A 16450-nucleotide genomic window follows, 5' to 3' on the forward strand; every position below is an offset into this window, starting at 1 on the left:
GGTTAACGGCTCAAAGCCATTGCAGCCCCGACCGGAAGATGTCCTCTACATATGTTCTCCAGGGCTATGTATTCACCTTACCGGTTGGGGTAATAGATGCCGATAAGATATCAAAACACCAAGTTCCATTATATACAACTGTCAGCTGTAGTTAACCTCCACTCGTCGTCATATTACTTCTTACATTACATCATTCTCTTACTCCATCTAACCATGGCGCACCTGTATGTACGACTTTGTCTACCGTAGACATCATTTGCCGGGCCTGCCTTGAATCAGCCCTGGCACTTTTACTACTGTGGCTAACTGATTATGTTACAGAACAACCTACTCTGCGTCTTTTGCCTTTTTTGAAGCCCTCTACGAGGTAAGAGCTATGCTGGCACTATTCTAAATCTTCCAAGGAGCGAGCATTGGACTGACCTATTGCTATCACCTGTAGGCTGGTGTTCGCTATGTCTTTGCCAACCTCGGATCAGACCATCCCGCCATCATGGAGGCGCTTGCAAAGGCGAGAGAGCTAGACGACGTCAAGTTCCCCACGGTCATTACATGTCCCCATGAGGTATGTCTTGCGATTCCTGCCTCGAGACTTGAATGCCTGTTCAATGCCTCGTTGGGGAAACAAATTCGTTCTAACCCGTAGATGTTAGTTCGTGGCTATGTCAATGGCTGATGGATTCGCCCGTGTCACTGGCACACCCCAATGTGTGCTCGTACATGTGGACGTTGGCACCCAGATGCTAGGATGTGCCATGCATAACGCCTCATGTTCTCGTACTCCTGTCTTCGTCTTTGCCGGACTCTCCCCATTCACCCTCGAGGGTGAGATGAGGGGTTCGCGCACTGAGCATATTCATTGGCTACAGGATGCACACGATCAGAGAGCTATTGTCGCTCAATATTGTCGCTATGCTGGCGAGTTCAAGACAGGCAAGAACATCAAGCAGCTCACCAGCCGGGCTCTCCAGTTCGCCACAAGCGACGTTCCCGGCCCTGTCTACATGGTCGGCGCGCGCGAAGTCATGGAAGAAGACATCCCTGCCTACTCTCTGAAGCAGGAGGAATGGCAGCCTGTTCTGCCTGCCGCTCTTCCGCAGCCAGAACTGGAAATCATCATCAAGACCTTGGCTGAGGCAGAGTCGCCATTGATTCTGGTCGGGTACTCTGGTCGCAATACTTCTACAGTACCAGAGCTTGTAACGCTCGTTGAAAGCATTCCTGGAATTCGAGTTCTCGATGCCATGGGCAGTTCACTGTCTTTCCCCTTTGGCCACCGCGCATCGGTGGGTGTCCGCATTGGAGGACATCCGGCCATTGAGAAAGCCGACGTTATCCTAATTCTCGACTGTGATGTGACTTGGATCCCGACCAAGTGCAAGCCGCGAGAGGATGCCAAGATCTTGCATATTGATCTGGATCCGTTAAAATCCAACATGCCGCTGTATTACATTCCTGCGACTAGGAGATATCGTGCTGACGTTGGCGTTGCCCTCGGGCAACTCAATGACTACGTGCGCACAACTGACAAGTACTCCAAATTGACCATCCAGGAGCCTTACATTTCGCGCTGGAACAAGTTAGCTGAAGAGCACAAAGAACTCCTCGACCAGGCCGCACAAGCTGCGGCTCGTCCCGAAGACACGACCTCATCTCCAAGCACATCGTATCTCTGCGCGGAGCTACGACGACATTGCCCCAAGGATACCATCTGGTGTCACGAGACTATTACTAACGCGCCTTTCATTCATGAGCAGCTGCAAGTTGATGAGCCTGGCCATATCCTCGGCAACGGTGGAGGTGGTCTCGGCTGGTCTGGTGGTGCCAGTTTAGGCGTCAAACTGGCATCCGACTATCTAGCTGGAGGAGAGGGCAAAGGCAACTTTGTCACTCAGATTGTGGGTGACGGCACATATTTGTTTGGTGTTCCAGGCACGGTATATTGGGTTGCCAGTAGATATAACATTGCCACTCTTACAATTGTCTTGAGCAATAAAGGTAAGCACAAGATGCCCGAGCAGAATATGACTGGAATATTCTCTAACAATAAGGTCGTTATAGGATGGAACGCTCCTCGCGTCTCGATGGAGCTTGTCCACCCGACAGGTTACGGATCCAGGATTAACAATAAGGACCTCAACATCTCATTCGATCCAACGCCTGACTTTTCGGGCATTGCGAAAGCGGCGTCTGGCAACAAGGCGTGGGCTGCCGTGATTGCCTCCGTAGATGATTTAGATAGACTGTTACCTGAGGCTGTACAGCAGGTCAAGAGCGGTATTTCCGCTATTGTGGAGGTTCGCCTCAAAGGATCGTGGGACAAGCCATAGACGGTATGATTCATTGAATTTATGCTCAATTAAGTAAAGACTTTTTATTTCTCAATCCTTAATCCCTGCACAACTGTGATGATCTTTATGCCAAGAGATAAGAGGTTTAATACTTCAATGTTAGCCTGAACCTCATCAGACAGATTTCTAACCAGTATCGATGTCTGTATCTCGGTATCACGGTCCATTCGGTTACATTATGCCTGCCCTACTAGTCCCACGTGGTAAACAACTCATCTTGGCAAACACAGCCGTCACACTTGGCCCGTAGCATGCGCCAAGAGCCCGGACCAAGTCTATTTCCTTCAACCACGACATCGAGAGATGGCTCCCCGATAGTCCAGCGACCATCCGGTCTGATAGCAGACAAGACCGCCGAGATAGGAAGACATCTCTCACCGGCTAAATTCCGAACTCTGTGCCGCTCTCAAGATCTCCGGGGTAGCCTACGCTAACGCATGCCGTCCGTCCATCCATGATTCCGATACGCTAACGTGGGATCCGGCCGACCTCCACCAGGGATCGGAGCTGCGCCGCCCATGTTTAGCAATAACGTTAATAATCACATGTGAGTATGACTTTTATGGCCGTTTATACGGGTATACGTCTACGGCGTATGACGGTTCTCCATTTCAAATTACCTGAGCGAATTTGCCATTGAAGCGAATGAAACTGACGTTGATCTTGACAAGTGCTTCAGTAGAGCCATTTTTACCTGTCATTCACATATCATGAATCACTTCATTACCTCAGGGCGCATGATGCGGAGAGCCAGGTCGCCCTTGCCACGAAAGTTCTCTACCAGCAAGACCATTCCTCTCATCATCAACGGCAAGGATATCGTAACAGACAAGACCTTCCAAACCATAAGCCCTCTCAACAACGAAGTAGTCTGGAACTGTTCTGCCGTTTCGCAAAACCACATCGATGAAGCCGTCTGTACTGCAAAAGCGGCGTTTCCTGCCTGGTCCAAGACCAAGCCCTCTCACCGACGCGATATCTTCCTGTCAGCTGCTAACATCATGGAGAACCGGAGAGAGGAGCTCCTCCACTATCTACACCAGGAGATGGGAGCAGGCGTTGATTTCCAAAATTTCATTCTTGGCCTCGCCATTGAGGGCTTGAAGGATACTGCTGGCAGAATTGCTGGTGCCGTTACTGGTAGTGTTCCAGAGTCCATTCATGAAGGGATGCGTGCCATGATCCTCAAGAGGCCCTATGGTGTAAATCTTGGTATTGCGCCATGGTAAGCACACACCTCGCCTATATTCTGGCATAGGAATTGCGACTAAACTGACTCTCTTGCAGGAACGCACCATTTCACCTTGGTCTACGCTCCATCACGTTTCCCCTAGCCACTGGCAACACAGCCATCCTCAAGGGAGCAGAACTGACTCCAGCCTGCTACTGGGCCATCGCTGATGTGTTGCGTGAGGCGGGTCTCCCAGATGGCTGCCTTAACCTTGTGTTCCACCGGGCGCAGGAAGCTCCTGGCGTGATTGAGAGCCTTGTCAGTCATCCAGACATGAAGAAAATCAACTTTACTGGGAGTAGCGGCGTTGGTGCTATTATTTCATCCATTGCTGGAAAATACTTGAAGCCAGTGGTCATGGAGCTCGGGGGCAAGGCTAGCTCTATTGTATTCAAGGATGCAGATCTAGCCCAGGCTGCTGAAAACTGTGCAAGAGGTGCTTTTTTTAACGTGGGTTTAGGTCTTTGATCTCTTCCATATCTCGCCAGGTTGCTGACCCTCACTCAAGGCTGGCCAGATTTGCATGGCTACCGAGCGCATCTTGGTGCACTCCTCCATCGCCACTGAGTTCCAAAATGTCTTAGCCAAAACAGTCAACGCAATGTTTGGATCTCAGGAGGACACTCCGGTTCTCATCACGTCTGCCGCCGCCAAAAAGAACCGGGCTCTTGTCGAGGATGCCATCTCTAAGGGTGCAAAACCTCTGGATATGTTCACAACAGATCTAAATGCCAACACTGTCGATACCAAGATGCGCCCTGTTGTGCTTACCAATATGTCAACATCGATGGATCTATATCGCCAGGAGTCGTTTGGACCCAGCGTATCGTGGTTTGCTTTTGACACAGAGGAGGAGGCTATCAAGCTAGCTAATGATACTGACTATGGCCTTTCAGCATCTATTTATACTGAAAACCTGGGAACTGCTTTCCGTGTCGCCGAGCAGCTAGACTCGGGCGCAGTGCATATCAATTCTATGACAGTGCATGATGAGTTCGCCCTGCCTCATGGAGGTGTTAAGAAGAGTGGGTTTGGTCGTTTTAATGGGTATCAAGGGTTGGATGAGTTTATGTACTGTAAAACGATAACTTGGATGGAGTAGGAGAGTTAGGGGGTGCAGCATGTTCGGTACAGATCTTGATCTCTACTGCTGCCAAGTCCCCAAATGGTCTGAAAGAAGGTTAGTAGGCAATGATAGCTGTGACGACTAGTTAATTGCAATGAAGTAAGCCTGAGTTTTCCAGACGTCTTCGGTTGGCCGAGATGAGACAGCGGAAGTGAAATTAATTTATCTGGTAGCTTGCTTTGGATGCGGGAAACCATGCTAAGATAAGTATGGTCTGGTTAATTCGGACTATAGATTTCCCGACAATCGCTATCTGTGCTATTTTTACCATTATTTCACATTGACTTACCCTATGGCTTCTCTAGCACCTGAAGTTTTCGTAAACACTATTATAATATATTATCTCTACGAAAACGTGTCTATCTGACTAACTGGCTGACCTACACAGACTTTGATCTTGTTAATAGATACTGAATACCGGACAACATGAACATGGTGAGGTCATCTGATCAGTATATATATTTCTCACGAGAAGCTGTAGAGGACAATTCGGGGGCACTAGTTCGTGAACCCCTTGTCCGGACAACTATGACATGCTTTACATAAATTTAAGAAACTATAAAAGTAACAAATAGCCAAAACTCTGCTTTACCATCAACACGGTTAGAAGGTTATCCTACCTCGCTTTTCCTGCGTCCTACGTCTTCCGTCCCTAATGGAAATCCTCCTGCCTCGCCTAGCTCGCGTAAAACCAAGCGAGTTCCGGAACAGGGCAGCCCTAGCTTCCTCAGCGCCCCACTAGTTTCCGACATCGTTCCGGTACTTGACCCTTGAGATTGGTGATATTGTGGATCTTTCTTTCCGTAGCTTGAAACTGGACCCCATCTGTTCTCGGCCTTGTGATTCTAAATCTCTCTAATCTGCAAGAGCAAACAAGGTGCATAGATATGAGCGGCATTGGCAGATAACCCTTCAAGTTGTTACCCCTAAGTTAGAATTTAACTAGCAGAAGAAATAAAAGATCATATATGTCCTAATTAAATTGGTGAATTATGCTGAGTAATATTTATCCAAAAGGGCCCGCGAGTTAGCTCTCCTGGCAAGTCACAAAATCAGGTGCAGTACAAAGGCATATCTTTTGACTCGTTGCGGCTCGGCTATTCTCGTTTCCCTGAACTTTGTTTATCTTTAGGGGGTAACATCCAGTCGATTAAGTCAACCATTGGTTTCTGATTAGTTATCTGAGTCGCGCAGTCGCGCAGGGTAGGATGCCTTATCTTCACCCCTTGTTCTCCTCCAGCCAGCTAAGGTCACTAGGTTCAAGGACCACTTTTTCCCCGCGTTTTGGCGTTTTATTGTAGAGTACGGGTTTCCTTGTTATCAGGTGTTAGTGTTCGAGTCCTGGATTCACTGTTGTTGCCGCTGGACTTTGCCAGTTGAACCAATGGCAATACAACATCATAGGTAGCGGGGTAAGATTCGAGACCTTGGTGAGATGTACTCCGTGTGAAGTTTCGTATCTAAGGGTTTACAAGCTGCAGCCAGACTCACCCTTGTATAAAGACCACTTGCAGTGCAATTGCCTTGCTTGCGCCACTGTTTGCCGTGTTAAACTTTAAAGCAGACTTCGTGCTTCAATTCCCTTCCTCCGATACATCATCTTGCTTTGTCTCGTTTACCACCATCTAATCTTTTCTGTGGCCTGCTGCTCGCCACCTTTGCTGTCAAACCACCATGAGTCAAAACCAGTCAGCCAAGCGGTTGGCAGCTTCAAAAGGTGAAAGTGAAAGTACAGGCAAGAAGCGAGTGCGATATGCCACACGAGCATGCGACGCATGCCGCAAACGCAAGGGCCGATGCAGCGGAAGATATCCCTGCGAACACTGCGTCGGCCGCAATCAGCAGTGCGTGTATACCCTGCCAACCAACGATTGGCGCGATGCGAATCCAGCTCAGGTGCAGGATGACCAGATGAGGCGGCAGCTTGAGCCGCATCTTTCTCAAGAACAGCAACTCTACAACGATACGTAAGAGACACCTGTGAAATTTAAAGATTTGGTCTTTGTTTTACTGAAGTTTATAGCAGAATTCAGACGGCATCGCTAGGAAGTCTTCTAGTAAACCTCCAGCAACAAGTTGAATCTCTGGCAGCACAAGTGAGGCAAAACAACACCGAGAAAAACATCCCTTCTCAGTCTCTTTACACGGCATCGAGCCAGACGCTGGTAGATCCGGATCTTCAAATGTCTCAGTCTTTGATAACACCCTCTGTTGTCGGGGCCAAGGAGGCTCGCCCGCACAGCAAGTTCTACGGGCCAACAAGCCCGGATTACAGCTTCAATCTCGCCCAGAGCAAGTTATTGAACCATGCCACTTCCAAGGCGGATAAGCCACTTCCTGTCAGCATCGAAGAGAACCAATCTGATGATGAAGATGTGGAAATTGATCAGTTTGGGAACCTTAACCGACCTACTCAGCTGCAAATATCGTCATTGCCGCGGCAGCAGAGATTACTTCTCTTTAGAAACATCCTCAGCTCCCGGGAGGTCAACTCTCTCCTTATTGTTTTTCAAGAGACGATATGCGAGTACCATCCCATCGTCGATGCGCCGTCGCTTGTCAAAACGGTCGAATACTGGTATTCAAAACAGACTCTCCCGAATAACTGCACTCTATCGGCCGTGGACGAAGAGGATCTCATCGTCGCCAATCTTGCCATTGCCGTGGCTCTTTGTGTAGAGTCCACGATGCCTGGCTCCGAGTCATTGCGAGCTGCTGAGACTCTCTACCTGAGTTGCAGGGAACTGATCAATGCCAAGGTTGTCTCACCAAGGCCGACCATCAAGCATATCGTGATCGTCCTTCTAGTAGGACTTCTTCACTACTATAAGAATATGCCCCGGTATGCCTGGCGCATGTGTGGACTTGCTGGCCGGACCTTTATGGAGTCTGGCTTGCACAACACCGACGTGTTACGCCATGTTGTGAAAACGGAGGCTGATCTTGAAGAACATGCTGTCATAGTCAGCACAATTCAGGTTCTCGACCGGCAATGGAGCGCATCTACAGGATTGCCGACGAACTTCAGTAACTGGGAATTTGACATTGAGTTGCGACAAAGGGTAAATGTGCATTCCTCTTGAATATTTGGACTAACTAACTAACGTGGCCTGTAGCTCAAAAACCCGTACCTCATGGCCATGACAGCCTTCACTGCCATCAGCGACAAATTCAGCGAGCCCATAATACGGGGCGCCAAGGGAACCTGCTGTGAAGACAATGATGACTTTGAATTTATGAACTTTCAAATCGAGCAATGGCGAAAGAAGTCGGTGGGGAAGTTTGACTTTGGACCACTACAGAATATGGAACATGCGAATACGTCGCTTCCTCCAGCTTGGGCCATACTCCTACATCTCCGTGCCCACGCCGTTCGCGGAATCCTCCTTCGACCCTTTTTCTTTCCAAACGTGCCAAGTGCCGTCAGCCAGCGTAGCATTGAGCCTGGAATCGAGTTGGTGAACTGCATCGTTGACACGTTGACGCGGCTTAACCGGTACACTGATGTCTATCAGAAACAACACCCGCCGTTTCAGCATATACTAGCTGCTGGCTGTGCATTATTGTTCCTCGTGCTGGCATATGTCCAGGAAAATCGTGACAACGTCAACGATGCTCTGCCTAGCAACTTCTTCGACCAGGCAAAGAGGAACTTTGAGAACGCGTACTTACTGTCAAGTACATACAGCAAGTCTTCGCGAGCTGCGAGGAGGTTAAAAAGACGTCTCGTTGGCATGAGGGATTTACTGGTGCAAATGGGTATTGTACGTCCTGATGAGTATCCCACGCAAGAAGGTCAGAATCAGCAGTGCACAGGCACGGACATCACAGCTCAAAACATGCAGCAAAATGGGAATGCATCAGTGAACGTCCCCACATCACAAGAGACTCAGTCAATGAGGATTTCGAGGGCAACTGAGGAGCTGCTCGACTCAGCATTCTTGGATTTGGAGAACGACTTACCATTTGCTATTAATTCACCAGCTTCCTCTGACTCGATGCCCTGGTTCGGATCTGGTCAATTACCAACCTCGTCCATGGACAAATGGCCTACTCTTAGTCCCGGTTCACTTCTATGGCAGTCTTGAAAAAGTGTATTATGAACGGAATTAGGCATGAGATACTTTGATAGCCTGTGCTGATCTTACTACTGACTTGTTCTGCTTGAATCCGTCCCATCTCTCAAATCCATCCGTGTGAACCCCCATCAAGTCCAACATGCGCCCCACGCTCTGGTTAACTACATCCTCCAGACTGTCAGGGTTGGTGTAGAATGCAGGAACAGGCGGAAATATGATAGCCCCAGCTCGCCGTAGGAACAGCATGTTGTCCAAGTGGACATCACTCAACGGGGTCTCTCGCACGGCCATGAGTAACCGCCTGTTCTCCTTCAAGGTCACATCTGCCGCCCGCGAGATCAGATCATCACAGTAGCCGCTTCTTACAGCTGATAGTGTCTTCATACTGCAGGGTACAATGACCATACCGTCGTGCTGGAATGATCCTGATGCGATGGGGGCTGAGACGTCTCTTGCGGTGTAATTCGCATGTGCTAGCGAACGGATCTGTTCTTCAGTCATTGTCGTCTCGTACTTGAGAGTCGCTAGCGCCCATTTACTAATGACAACGTGCGTCTCTATCCCAAGTTCACGTAGAAGCCTCAGCAAAGCGATGGCGTATGGTGCTCCTGTGGCCCCGGTGATCCCTACAACAATGCGACGAGGGCGAGATGGCGTTTGGTGAATAGAGGATGAGGTGAACGTTGGTGGCGGGTTCAAAGGTTTGCTTGGAACAGTGAAACAGCGTCTGGATGTATGCTTTGGGGGAGGGAAAAGAGGGTTCTGGCGTTGTGGACATTGTAGCCCACGAGCAGACAATAGCTTTGAAGGCGAATGAATGCGTCGGAGCTGAGTAGGCTTCCTCATAGTCAGATCAGAATTGGATTGATACTAGGAGCAGAGACGGTTACTCCAAAGGGTATTGTCATAAAATTGACATGTTTCAGAGACAGCCAGGAGTTGTTGACAAGTATGTATGGCATGACAATCGAGAAACTGTACTAAAGGCGTCTTGATTCCGCACACTTTCGCCCCACGCGGCAACTCAAAGGTATCTTGGACTGAAGAGGGCCGATATTCGGTGACGACAACATGGAGTTATCCTGATGTATTGGATCGGCCGCTGGTGTTCTCAATTCCAGTAACACTGGCTCGCTAGCGTTTGTGCCTCTTCGGAGGATTCCGCAGTGGCCCGAACTCGTTCCTAAATTAGCGTCCGGCTAGACTTCAGTGCTTCACATCTGCTGTAACTGGACGACTTAGGGCGGTTACTGGAGATGATGGGCAGTATTATTAACACGAATATTAATGTTGCCAATTGAAGTGTGACTGGAAGCGGCTGGCAGTCAGTCTTCGGAGCAATTGAGTATCCCAACATCAAGTCGTCCTTTTTAGCGCAATGCTTCAAGCACCGAGTAAGCTGCACCTGCTATTCCCAAGAGGCCTAACCAGCAACCTTACGAAGCGTGGAGGTGTCTCTGGCGCCTTGCCACGGGGCAGAAAATACAGTACCTCTCAAACTGCCGATGGGCCGGACCCCCAAGAGGCGCAACTCGACTACCGCAAATTTCTAGACATGCTACGCCATGACAACGATTTAGTCGAAATCAACACCGGGGTCGATCCTCACTTGGAACTCGGCGCAATTATCCGGCGTGTGAGCGAAGTCAACGACAAAGCCCCCCTCTTCAACAACATAGAGGGTGCGCGTGACGGTCTATGGCGCGTCGCCGGAAACGCAGCTAGTCTTCGACCGAGCGAGAAGGACAGATATGGAAGGATAGCCAGGAGTCTTGGCTTGGAGCCCACTGCGAGTTGGAAGGAGATATGCCACAGATGGCAATCCGGCAAGAGGGCTAAAGTCCTGTCTCCTAATGTGCTCCCATCGGGCCCATGCAAGGACAACAAGATTATCGGGGACAAGGTTGATCTTACTACCCTTCCAGTGCCCTTTCTTCACACCGGCGATGGAGGCAAGTACATCCAGACGTACGGTGTGCATGTCCTCCAAATGCCCGATGGCTCTTGGACGAACTGGTCTATCTTCCGCGGTATGGTCTATGATAAGAATCGTATAGTCTGTCTTGTCGGTGGTGGCCAGCACAATTCCATGATACGTGATGCGTGGTTGGCTGCGGGCAAAAAGGAAGTCCCCTGGGCTTTGGCTTTTGGTGTTCCACCAGCTGCATCCTTGGCAGCCGCCATGCCAGTACCAGAGGGTGTTTCTGAAGCTGAATATGTTGGCGCATTAGTAGGCAAGCCGCTTGATCTTGTAAAATGCGAGCTCAACAATCTCCTTGTTCCTGCCAACTCGGAGATTGTTTTCGAGGGTACACTTTCACTGACTGATAAGGCTCACGAGGGTCCCTTTGAGGATTATCTCGGGGTGATATTTGAGGGTGATCAACGCTTGCAGCCTCTGTTTACTGTTGACGCCATCACATATCGCAACGATGCTATCATGCCTGTGTCTGTCCCGGGCCGTATCACTGATGAATCGGTGAGACCCCAGCCCCTCAGCCAATATTTTAGATAACTATACTAATTTGCGACAACTACAGCACACAACAGCAGCACTTGCATCTGCCGAGCTTCTCGAGCTGCTACAGCGCGAAGGACTTCCGATCAAAGAAGCCAACTGTCCCCTCGAGACATATGCCACATGGTGTGCGCTGCAAGTTGACACAGAGAAACTGGGAGACATGAAAACTAGTTCGGCCGAGTTATGTAGGAGAATAGGTGATCTTGCCTTCAAGGACAAGAGCTGTATGCTTGTCAACCGTATCATCTTGATTGGCGACGACATCGACGTTTTCAACTGGAATGATGTTATGTGGGCTCTAGTCACTCGATGTCGCCCTGGCAAGGACGAGACCCTATTCGAGAAGGTTAGAGGTCATCCAATTACGCCGTACATGTCTCACGGGCCACACGGTGATCCAACTCAGGGTGGTAAGATTGTTTCAGACTGTTTGATGCCGATTGAGTATCAGGGAAAGAAGAATTTCAGGGAATGTAGTTTCAATAAGTCGTACCCGGATGACATAAAGAACAAGGTTCAGGCAGGATGGAAGGATATGGGATTTACTGTGCAGTTATAAGGCAAGGGTGTAGATGCGGTAGCTTGGAAACGTATAAATGTATTCGCATTCTTGGTGCTGCGATCAGATAATAGCTTATGTGGCAGAGATCATGAGATTATTTGCAAGATCTGCTCCAAATCAATGACGACTGCAGGGAAATCACGAAATATTTATCACTGCGGGCTGGGTATAGTTATTGAAACATTCGTAGTTCGCTGATAGTGATGCGCAAAGGTAAATGAAGGAACGCAGTACAGAACTGGTGCATCACATGGTGCCTGCATCTAAGTTGCGCGCATAAAATGTTGTGATTAACGCTGGAGGATGCATGCTTGATTTAGATACATAGGAGGCTGTCGCATTGTTGCGCTTAGGAACTCACAATGATATCTAAAATACGTAGTCAAGTAGGTCCAGGCTGGTCCAGCTTCTAGAATATGCGGAAAATCAAGAAAGATCACACCTTTATTGCAACAGGCTATACTAAATCACCCCCCTAAAGTCTTGACTTGTTTTGTAGCTTGTTAATCTTCTTCGACGTCTTGATAAAGGCCTTGTAGGTAGGGAACAGCTCCTTTGGGTCGTACTTCTCACGAATACGAAGGAACTTGGCCAATGCAGTATCGCTCATCACCTTGGACTATAAGAAGAAGAAAACAACGCGTCAGTGCATGATCAGACCGCAGCTACTCGAATTACTCACATTGGCATCTTCACAGTTGATATCTATGTCGGTGATGTACTGACCGACAGCAACAGGGAAAGCCTGTCTGTAATAGTCACGCATGGGCTGCATGATGCTGGGCTCTAGCTTGGGGTCGGTCCAGCCAGTGAGTGTTGAGATGTACAGATCTTGAGGCAGACTCAAACAGGCGTCATCCTCATCCGGTTTGATGTCGCAGTGGCAGATGAAGACAGAAGAGACGCGGGTCGGCAGCTTTAGCATGGCAGGTCGGATGCCTTCAAGGAGCTAGGTTTGGACAAGGATGGTTAGTGTTCTGCACTGTCTTTAGTTTTGGAGATATACTTACTCGAGCAAGAGGGACATCTGGATCGTTCATAATGCTGTTGATAGACCACCGCTCTTGGCCAGCGTTACCTAGGAAAGTACGCTTGCGGGCAAAGACCTCCTCAAATGTTCGAACCTGGACAGGTTTTGACTCGATGAGAAAGTCAGCAACTTCAGGTGTAATCCTATCATATGCGCTGAGCAGAGTGCGGGCTTCTCTTTGCGTATCGGTATAGCAAAGGTTGTTCAGAGTAAGAACAAGTGTCGCGTTGGGGGGAACGTCATCTGTGGTATAGGCCGGATCATACTTCTCGCGGTAGTCGATGGTCAAGTTCAGATCAGTACCATACTTGGGAGTGTCTCGGCCACGCTCAATAGCCCAACTCATCAGGGCCATGTAGTTCTCATCATTGATCACAAACTTGAGAGTCTTCTCCCACATGGTAGATCTCTCAATTGTGCGACCCCAGAAGCGTGTGACTACAGCGAAGAAGCCCATGCCACTACCACGAGCTGCCCAGAAGAGATCCTGGTTCTCGGTACGGCTAGCGATGAGAGTGCGGCCATCAGGAACAACCATCTCGATCTTGGTGATCCATGTTTGGTTCGTCGCGCCCCAGCCCCGAACAAACCAGCCTTGGCCACCAGCTAGCATGAAGCCTGCCGATCCAACAGTAGGAGCGTGGCCATGAGGGAAGAAGCGGTTGACTTCCTTCAGCTTTGCAGCCAATTCCTCAACACGAGAGGAGGGACCGAAGCAGATCTCCTTTGTAATAGGGTCATAGTCGATGCGGCGGTTCAGGTTGACCGCGTCGATAAGAATGCCACCGTGAAAAAGGGCAGGAAAATGGAAGATGTGACCAGAAGATCGAACACCAACAGGTACACCAAGCTCAGTTGCGCGTGCGAGGGCTCTGGCTACTTCAGCAGGTGTCTCGGGAATGTGTATCTCAGCAGGAAAGCGCTCAATCTTGTGGGCGGTGGGATTCATTCGTCGGCATTTCTCGTAATCTGGGTCCCCTTGAACCAGGACTTTCTTGGAGTACTTGGGTGTAGTGGTATAGTAGCGATCGTCTGACATGGTGTTGGATTTGTGTGATGCTAAGATTAATTGAATGGTGACTGAGGCAAGGACTATAATGCTGCAGAGGGATATCTGACAATTGAGTCAGCGACTTCAACATTTGTATTAAACTGTCTCGACTACTTCCCCACGTTTTGCTCCGTAAACCGTAAAATGAAAACCCCGCGTGATCTCATCCGTTTCATGGGTTACAGAATATTCCACTTCGGAAGCTACGTTGGGGTTTTCGTGGCCAGTTAGAAGCCCTCGGAACATTCCTAAAGCAAGTCTCCCTACACCACATGGACGAATTCCGCTAGTATTCATCGACGAATTCTGAATCAGAGGAATAACTGTGGAGGATAGGTTATCCGTATTGAACAGGTGTAGGCTACACATTGCAACAGTTATCCAGCACTACGGACTGAGTATCCGAACCTCTGGCTACGGGGTTGCACGGCAAAAGAGCCGAGTCCCACGGGAAGTAGACCATCCAAAATCACCCAGTCTGCTATGGCGGAGGTAGGTTTGGGAGAGTCAATGGAATAATCGCTATTACGTACAGACTATATTCTGTGATTTCGCACCCTCACTCTCAATTCATTCATAGTGACCAACAATTAGGAAAGCCGAAAGCCTCCTCTGAGACGCCAATCCGACAAGTACTAGACACGATCTAAAGCCAACACTTCTCTCATGCCTAGAAAAGTAAGCGTGGCGGAAATACGCCAACATGGGATTCAAGAGGATGTATGGATTGTTGTCAATGGCGAGGTATTCGATATGACCCAGTTTGTGCCTGAACATCCTGGTGGGGAAGAGAGTAAGCCTACTACCGCAAGCTCTTTGCCACAAGAAGCAATAATCATGGAATTACTAACTTTCTGAACTCAACAGTCATCTATCAATATGCTGGCCAAGATGCCTCCACGTCGTACAATGAGATACACTCCCCGTCCTTGATTAAGAAATCTTTACCCACAAGCTGCCACATAGGCATGTTGGACACGACGACAATCGATGCGGCATGGAAAGGCCAGGAGAAGGTTGCAAGTTCCAATCTTGACGCTACTATTGATATCGTATCCGAATCTAAGTCCAAGCCTGATCTGAGTGAAATCATCAACCTGAACGACTTCGAGCGAGTGGCGGAAAGGTTCCTCGCCACTAAGCCTTGGGCAGTCATTCACACTGGCTCCAATGACAACATTACACGCGATGCAAATAATACGTTTCTCAATCGAATTTGGCTCCGGCCAGAGATAATGAGAAAAGTTGGACAGATAAATACTCGTCAGAGATTATTTGGATGTGACCTTTCAATTCCCATCTACATCTCGCCCACAGGAGGGTCAAAACTTGGCGGCGCCGAAGGCGAGATTACACTGGCGCGTGCTGCAGCAAGAACTGGCATTGTCCAATGTTTTGCTACCCCGTCGTCATATCCTCATCTAGAGATCTTGGAAGCTACGGAGAGACAAGCTTTCTTCCAGCTGTATGTGAACAAAGACCGATCAAAGTCCGAGGCCGCCATTCGGGACGCTATTTCTACCGGTAAGATCAAGGCTCTCTTTGTAACAGTGGATGTTCCGGTTATATCGAAACGGGAAGAGGATGAGCGAGCCTCGTCAAGTTTAGGGTCTGGACAGATGAGAGACAAGAAAGGGGCAGGGTTTGCGCGACTTGCTTCGTCTTTCATTGACCCAAACGTTTGTTGGGACGACATCAAGTGGCTACGTAGCATTCTTGGCGACATACCAATCGTCATTAAAGGTATACAGCGAGCATCCGATGCACAAATGGCCCTAGCTGTAGGCTGCGACGGCATCGTCATCAGTAATCATGGTGGGCGGGCCGCCGATGGTGCAGCCCCTGCTATTCTAACGCTCTTGGAAGTGAACAGGATCTGTCCAGAAGTGTTTAAAGGTATGAAAGTCCTCATTGATGGAGGGTTTAGACGGGGATCCGACGTTGTCAAAGCTATTTGTCTTGGCGCTTCAGCAGTCGGCTTTGGCCGCCCGTTTTTGTATTCTCTCGGCTATGGTCAAGAAGGAGTTGAGCATGCAATCAACAGTATGTTCCCCCACTCTGACAAATTTGACTAACAAGGCTCACTCGTGTTGCAGTTATCAAGGATGAGATGGAGACCGCTATTAGGCTTTGTGGAATAACAGACTTGATGCGGGACGCTCACCCTGGTTATGTGAACACAAGAGACCTGGATCATCTAGTTCCCGGGCCAAATGACGATCTTCCAAGCAGACGTCTTCTGCCAAAGAGCAGATTGTAGTCAGTTGCTAGATTGGGGTTAGATAGTACAACAAGTCCTTAGTATCTCACCTCATGTATAATGTTCCCGAAATCCTGACCAATGCAGTGCCGCTCAACCCAGCCTGTTATCACCCATGAGTCTACAGGGTTGGGTAAGTGTAGATCGCGGACTTCGCGTTCCGCTTGTAGGCGTAGAGTCCGTTAACATGATCCTGACGCTGAGTCGGAAATGCGGGGTGTTCACGGAGTCGCGGGATG

The 16450-nt window shown here is 49.1% G+C and overlaps 7 protein-coding genes across 7 annotated transcripts; 5 read left to right on the forward strand and 2 right to left on the reverse strand.

The window, feature by feature from the left end:
• Positions 1–328: 328 nt before the first annotated feature.
• FOBCDRAFT_177970 (thiamine pyrophosphate enzyme) lies at positions 329–2330 on the forward strand (the record flags this gene model as incomplete). Its single annotated transcript, XM_059608539.1, has 4 exons — positions 329–367; positions 443–565; positions 654–1998; positions 2062–2330. The coding sequence occupies exons 2-4, from the start codon at positions 494–496 to the stop codon at positions 2328–2330; spliced, it is 1686 nt and encodes a 561-aa protein (XP_059464324.1). The 5' UTR covers positions 329–367; positions 443–493.
• Positions 2331–3091: 761 nt separating this feature from the next.
• On the forward strand, positions 3092–4684 carry FOBCDRAFT_237527 (putative aldehyde dehydrogenase; the record flags this gene model as incomplete). Its single annotated transcript, XM_031175073.3, has 3 exons — positions 3092–3576; positions 3639–4032; positions 4091–4684. The coding sequence occupies 3 exons, from the start codon at positions 3092–3094 to the stop codon at positions 4682–4684; spliced, it is 1473 nt and encodes a 490-aa protein (XP_031046206.3).
• Positions 4685–6376: 1692 nt separating this feature from the next.
• Positions 6377–8813, forward strand: FOBCDRAFT_177975 (uncharacterized protein). Its single transcript, XM_059608540.1, has 3 exons — positions 6377–6675; positions 6759–7770; positions 7825–8813. The coding sequence occupies exons 1-3, from the start codon at positions 6383–6385 to the stop codon at positions 8794–8796; spliced, it is 2277 nt and encodes a 758-aa protein (XP_059464325.1). The 5' UTR covers positions 6377–6382; the 3' UTR covers positions 8797–8813.
• Positions 8814–8868: 55 nt separating this feature from the next.
• Positions 8869–9438, reverse strand: FOBCDRAFT_105304 (flavo protein; the record flags this gene model as incomplete). The annotated part of the gene is made up of 1 exon (XM_031175075.3): positions 8869–9438. A coding segment is annotated over one exon (570 nt), but the record flags the coding sequence as incomplete, so codon positions are not given.
• Positions 9439–10165: 727 nt separating this feature from the next.
• Positions 10166–11867, forward strand: FOBCDRAFT_248505 (putative 3-octaprenyl-4-hydroxybenzoate carboxy-lyase; the record flags this gene model as incomplete). Its single annotated transcript, XM_059610849.1, has 3 exons — positions 10166–10181; positions 10239–11266; positions 11328–11867. The coding sequence occupies 3 exons, from the start codon at positions 10166–10168 to the stop codon at positions 11865–11867; spliced, it is 1584 nt and encodes a 527-aa protein (XP_059464326.1).
• Positions 11868–12345: 478 nt separating this feature from the next.
• Positions 12346–13990, reverse strand: FOBCDRAFT_248506 (oxidoreductase, FAD-binding protein; the record flags this gene model as incomplete). The annotated part of the gene is made up of 3 exons (XM_031175077.3): positions 12881–13990; positions 12553–12819; positions 12346–12489 (listed from the first exon to the last, which is right to left on the reverse strand). The coding sequence occupies exons 1-3, from the start codon at positions 13937–13939 to the stop codon at positions 12346–12348; spliced, it is 1470 nt and encodes a 489-aa protein (XP_031046210.2). The 5' UTR covers positions 13940–13990.
• A 627-nt stretch (positions 13991–14617) lies between these two features.
• Positions 14618–16211, forward strand: FOBCDRAFT_129712 (putative mitochondrial cytochrome b2; the record flags this gene model as incomplete). The annotated part of the gene is made up of 3 exons (XM_031175078.3): positions 14618–14744; positions 14819–15994; positions 16048–16211. The coding sequence occupies 3 exons, from the start codon at positions 14618–14620 to the stop codon at positions 16209–16211; spliced, it is 1467 nt and encodes a 488-aa protein (XP_031046211.3).
• Between the last annotated feature and the right edge of the window lie 239 nt (positions 16212–16450).

Source organism: Fusarium oxysporum, chromosome III (genome assembly GCF_013085055.1).
Source record: "Fusarium oxysporum Fo47 chromosome III, complete sequence".
Lineage (NCBI taxonomy): Eukaryota > Fungi > Ascomycota > Sordariomycetes > Hypocreales > Nectriaceae > Fusarium > Fusarium oxysporum.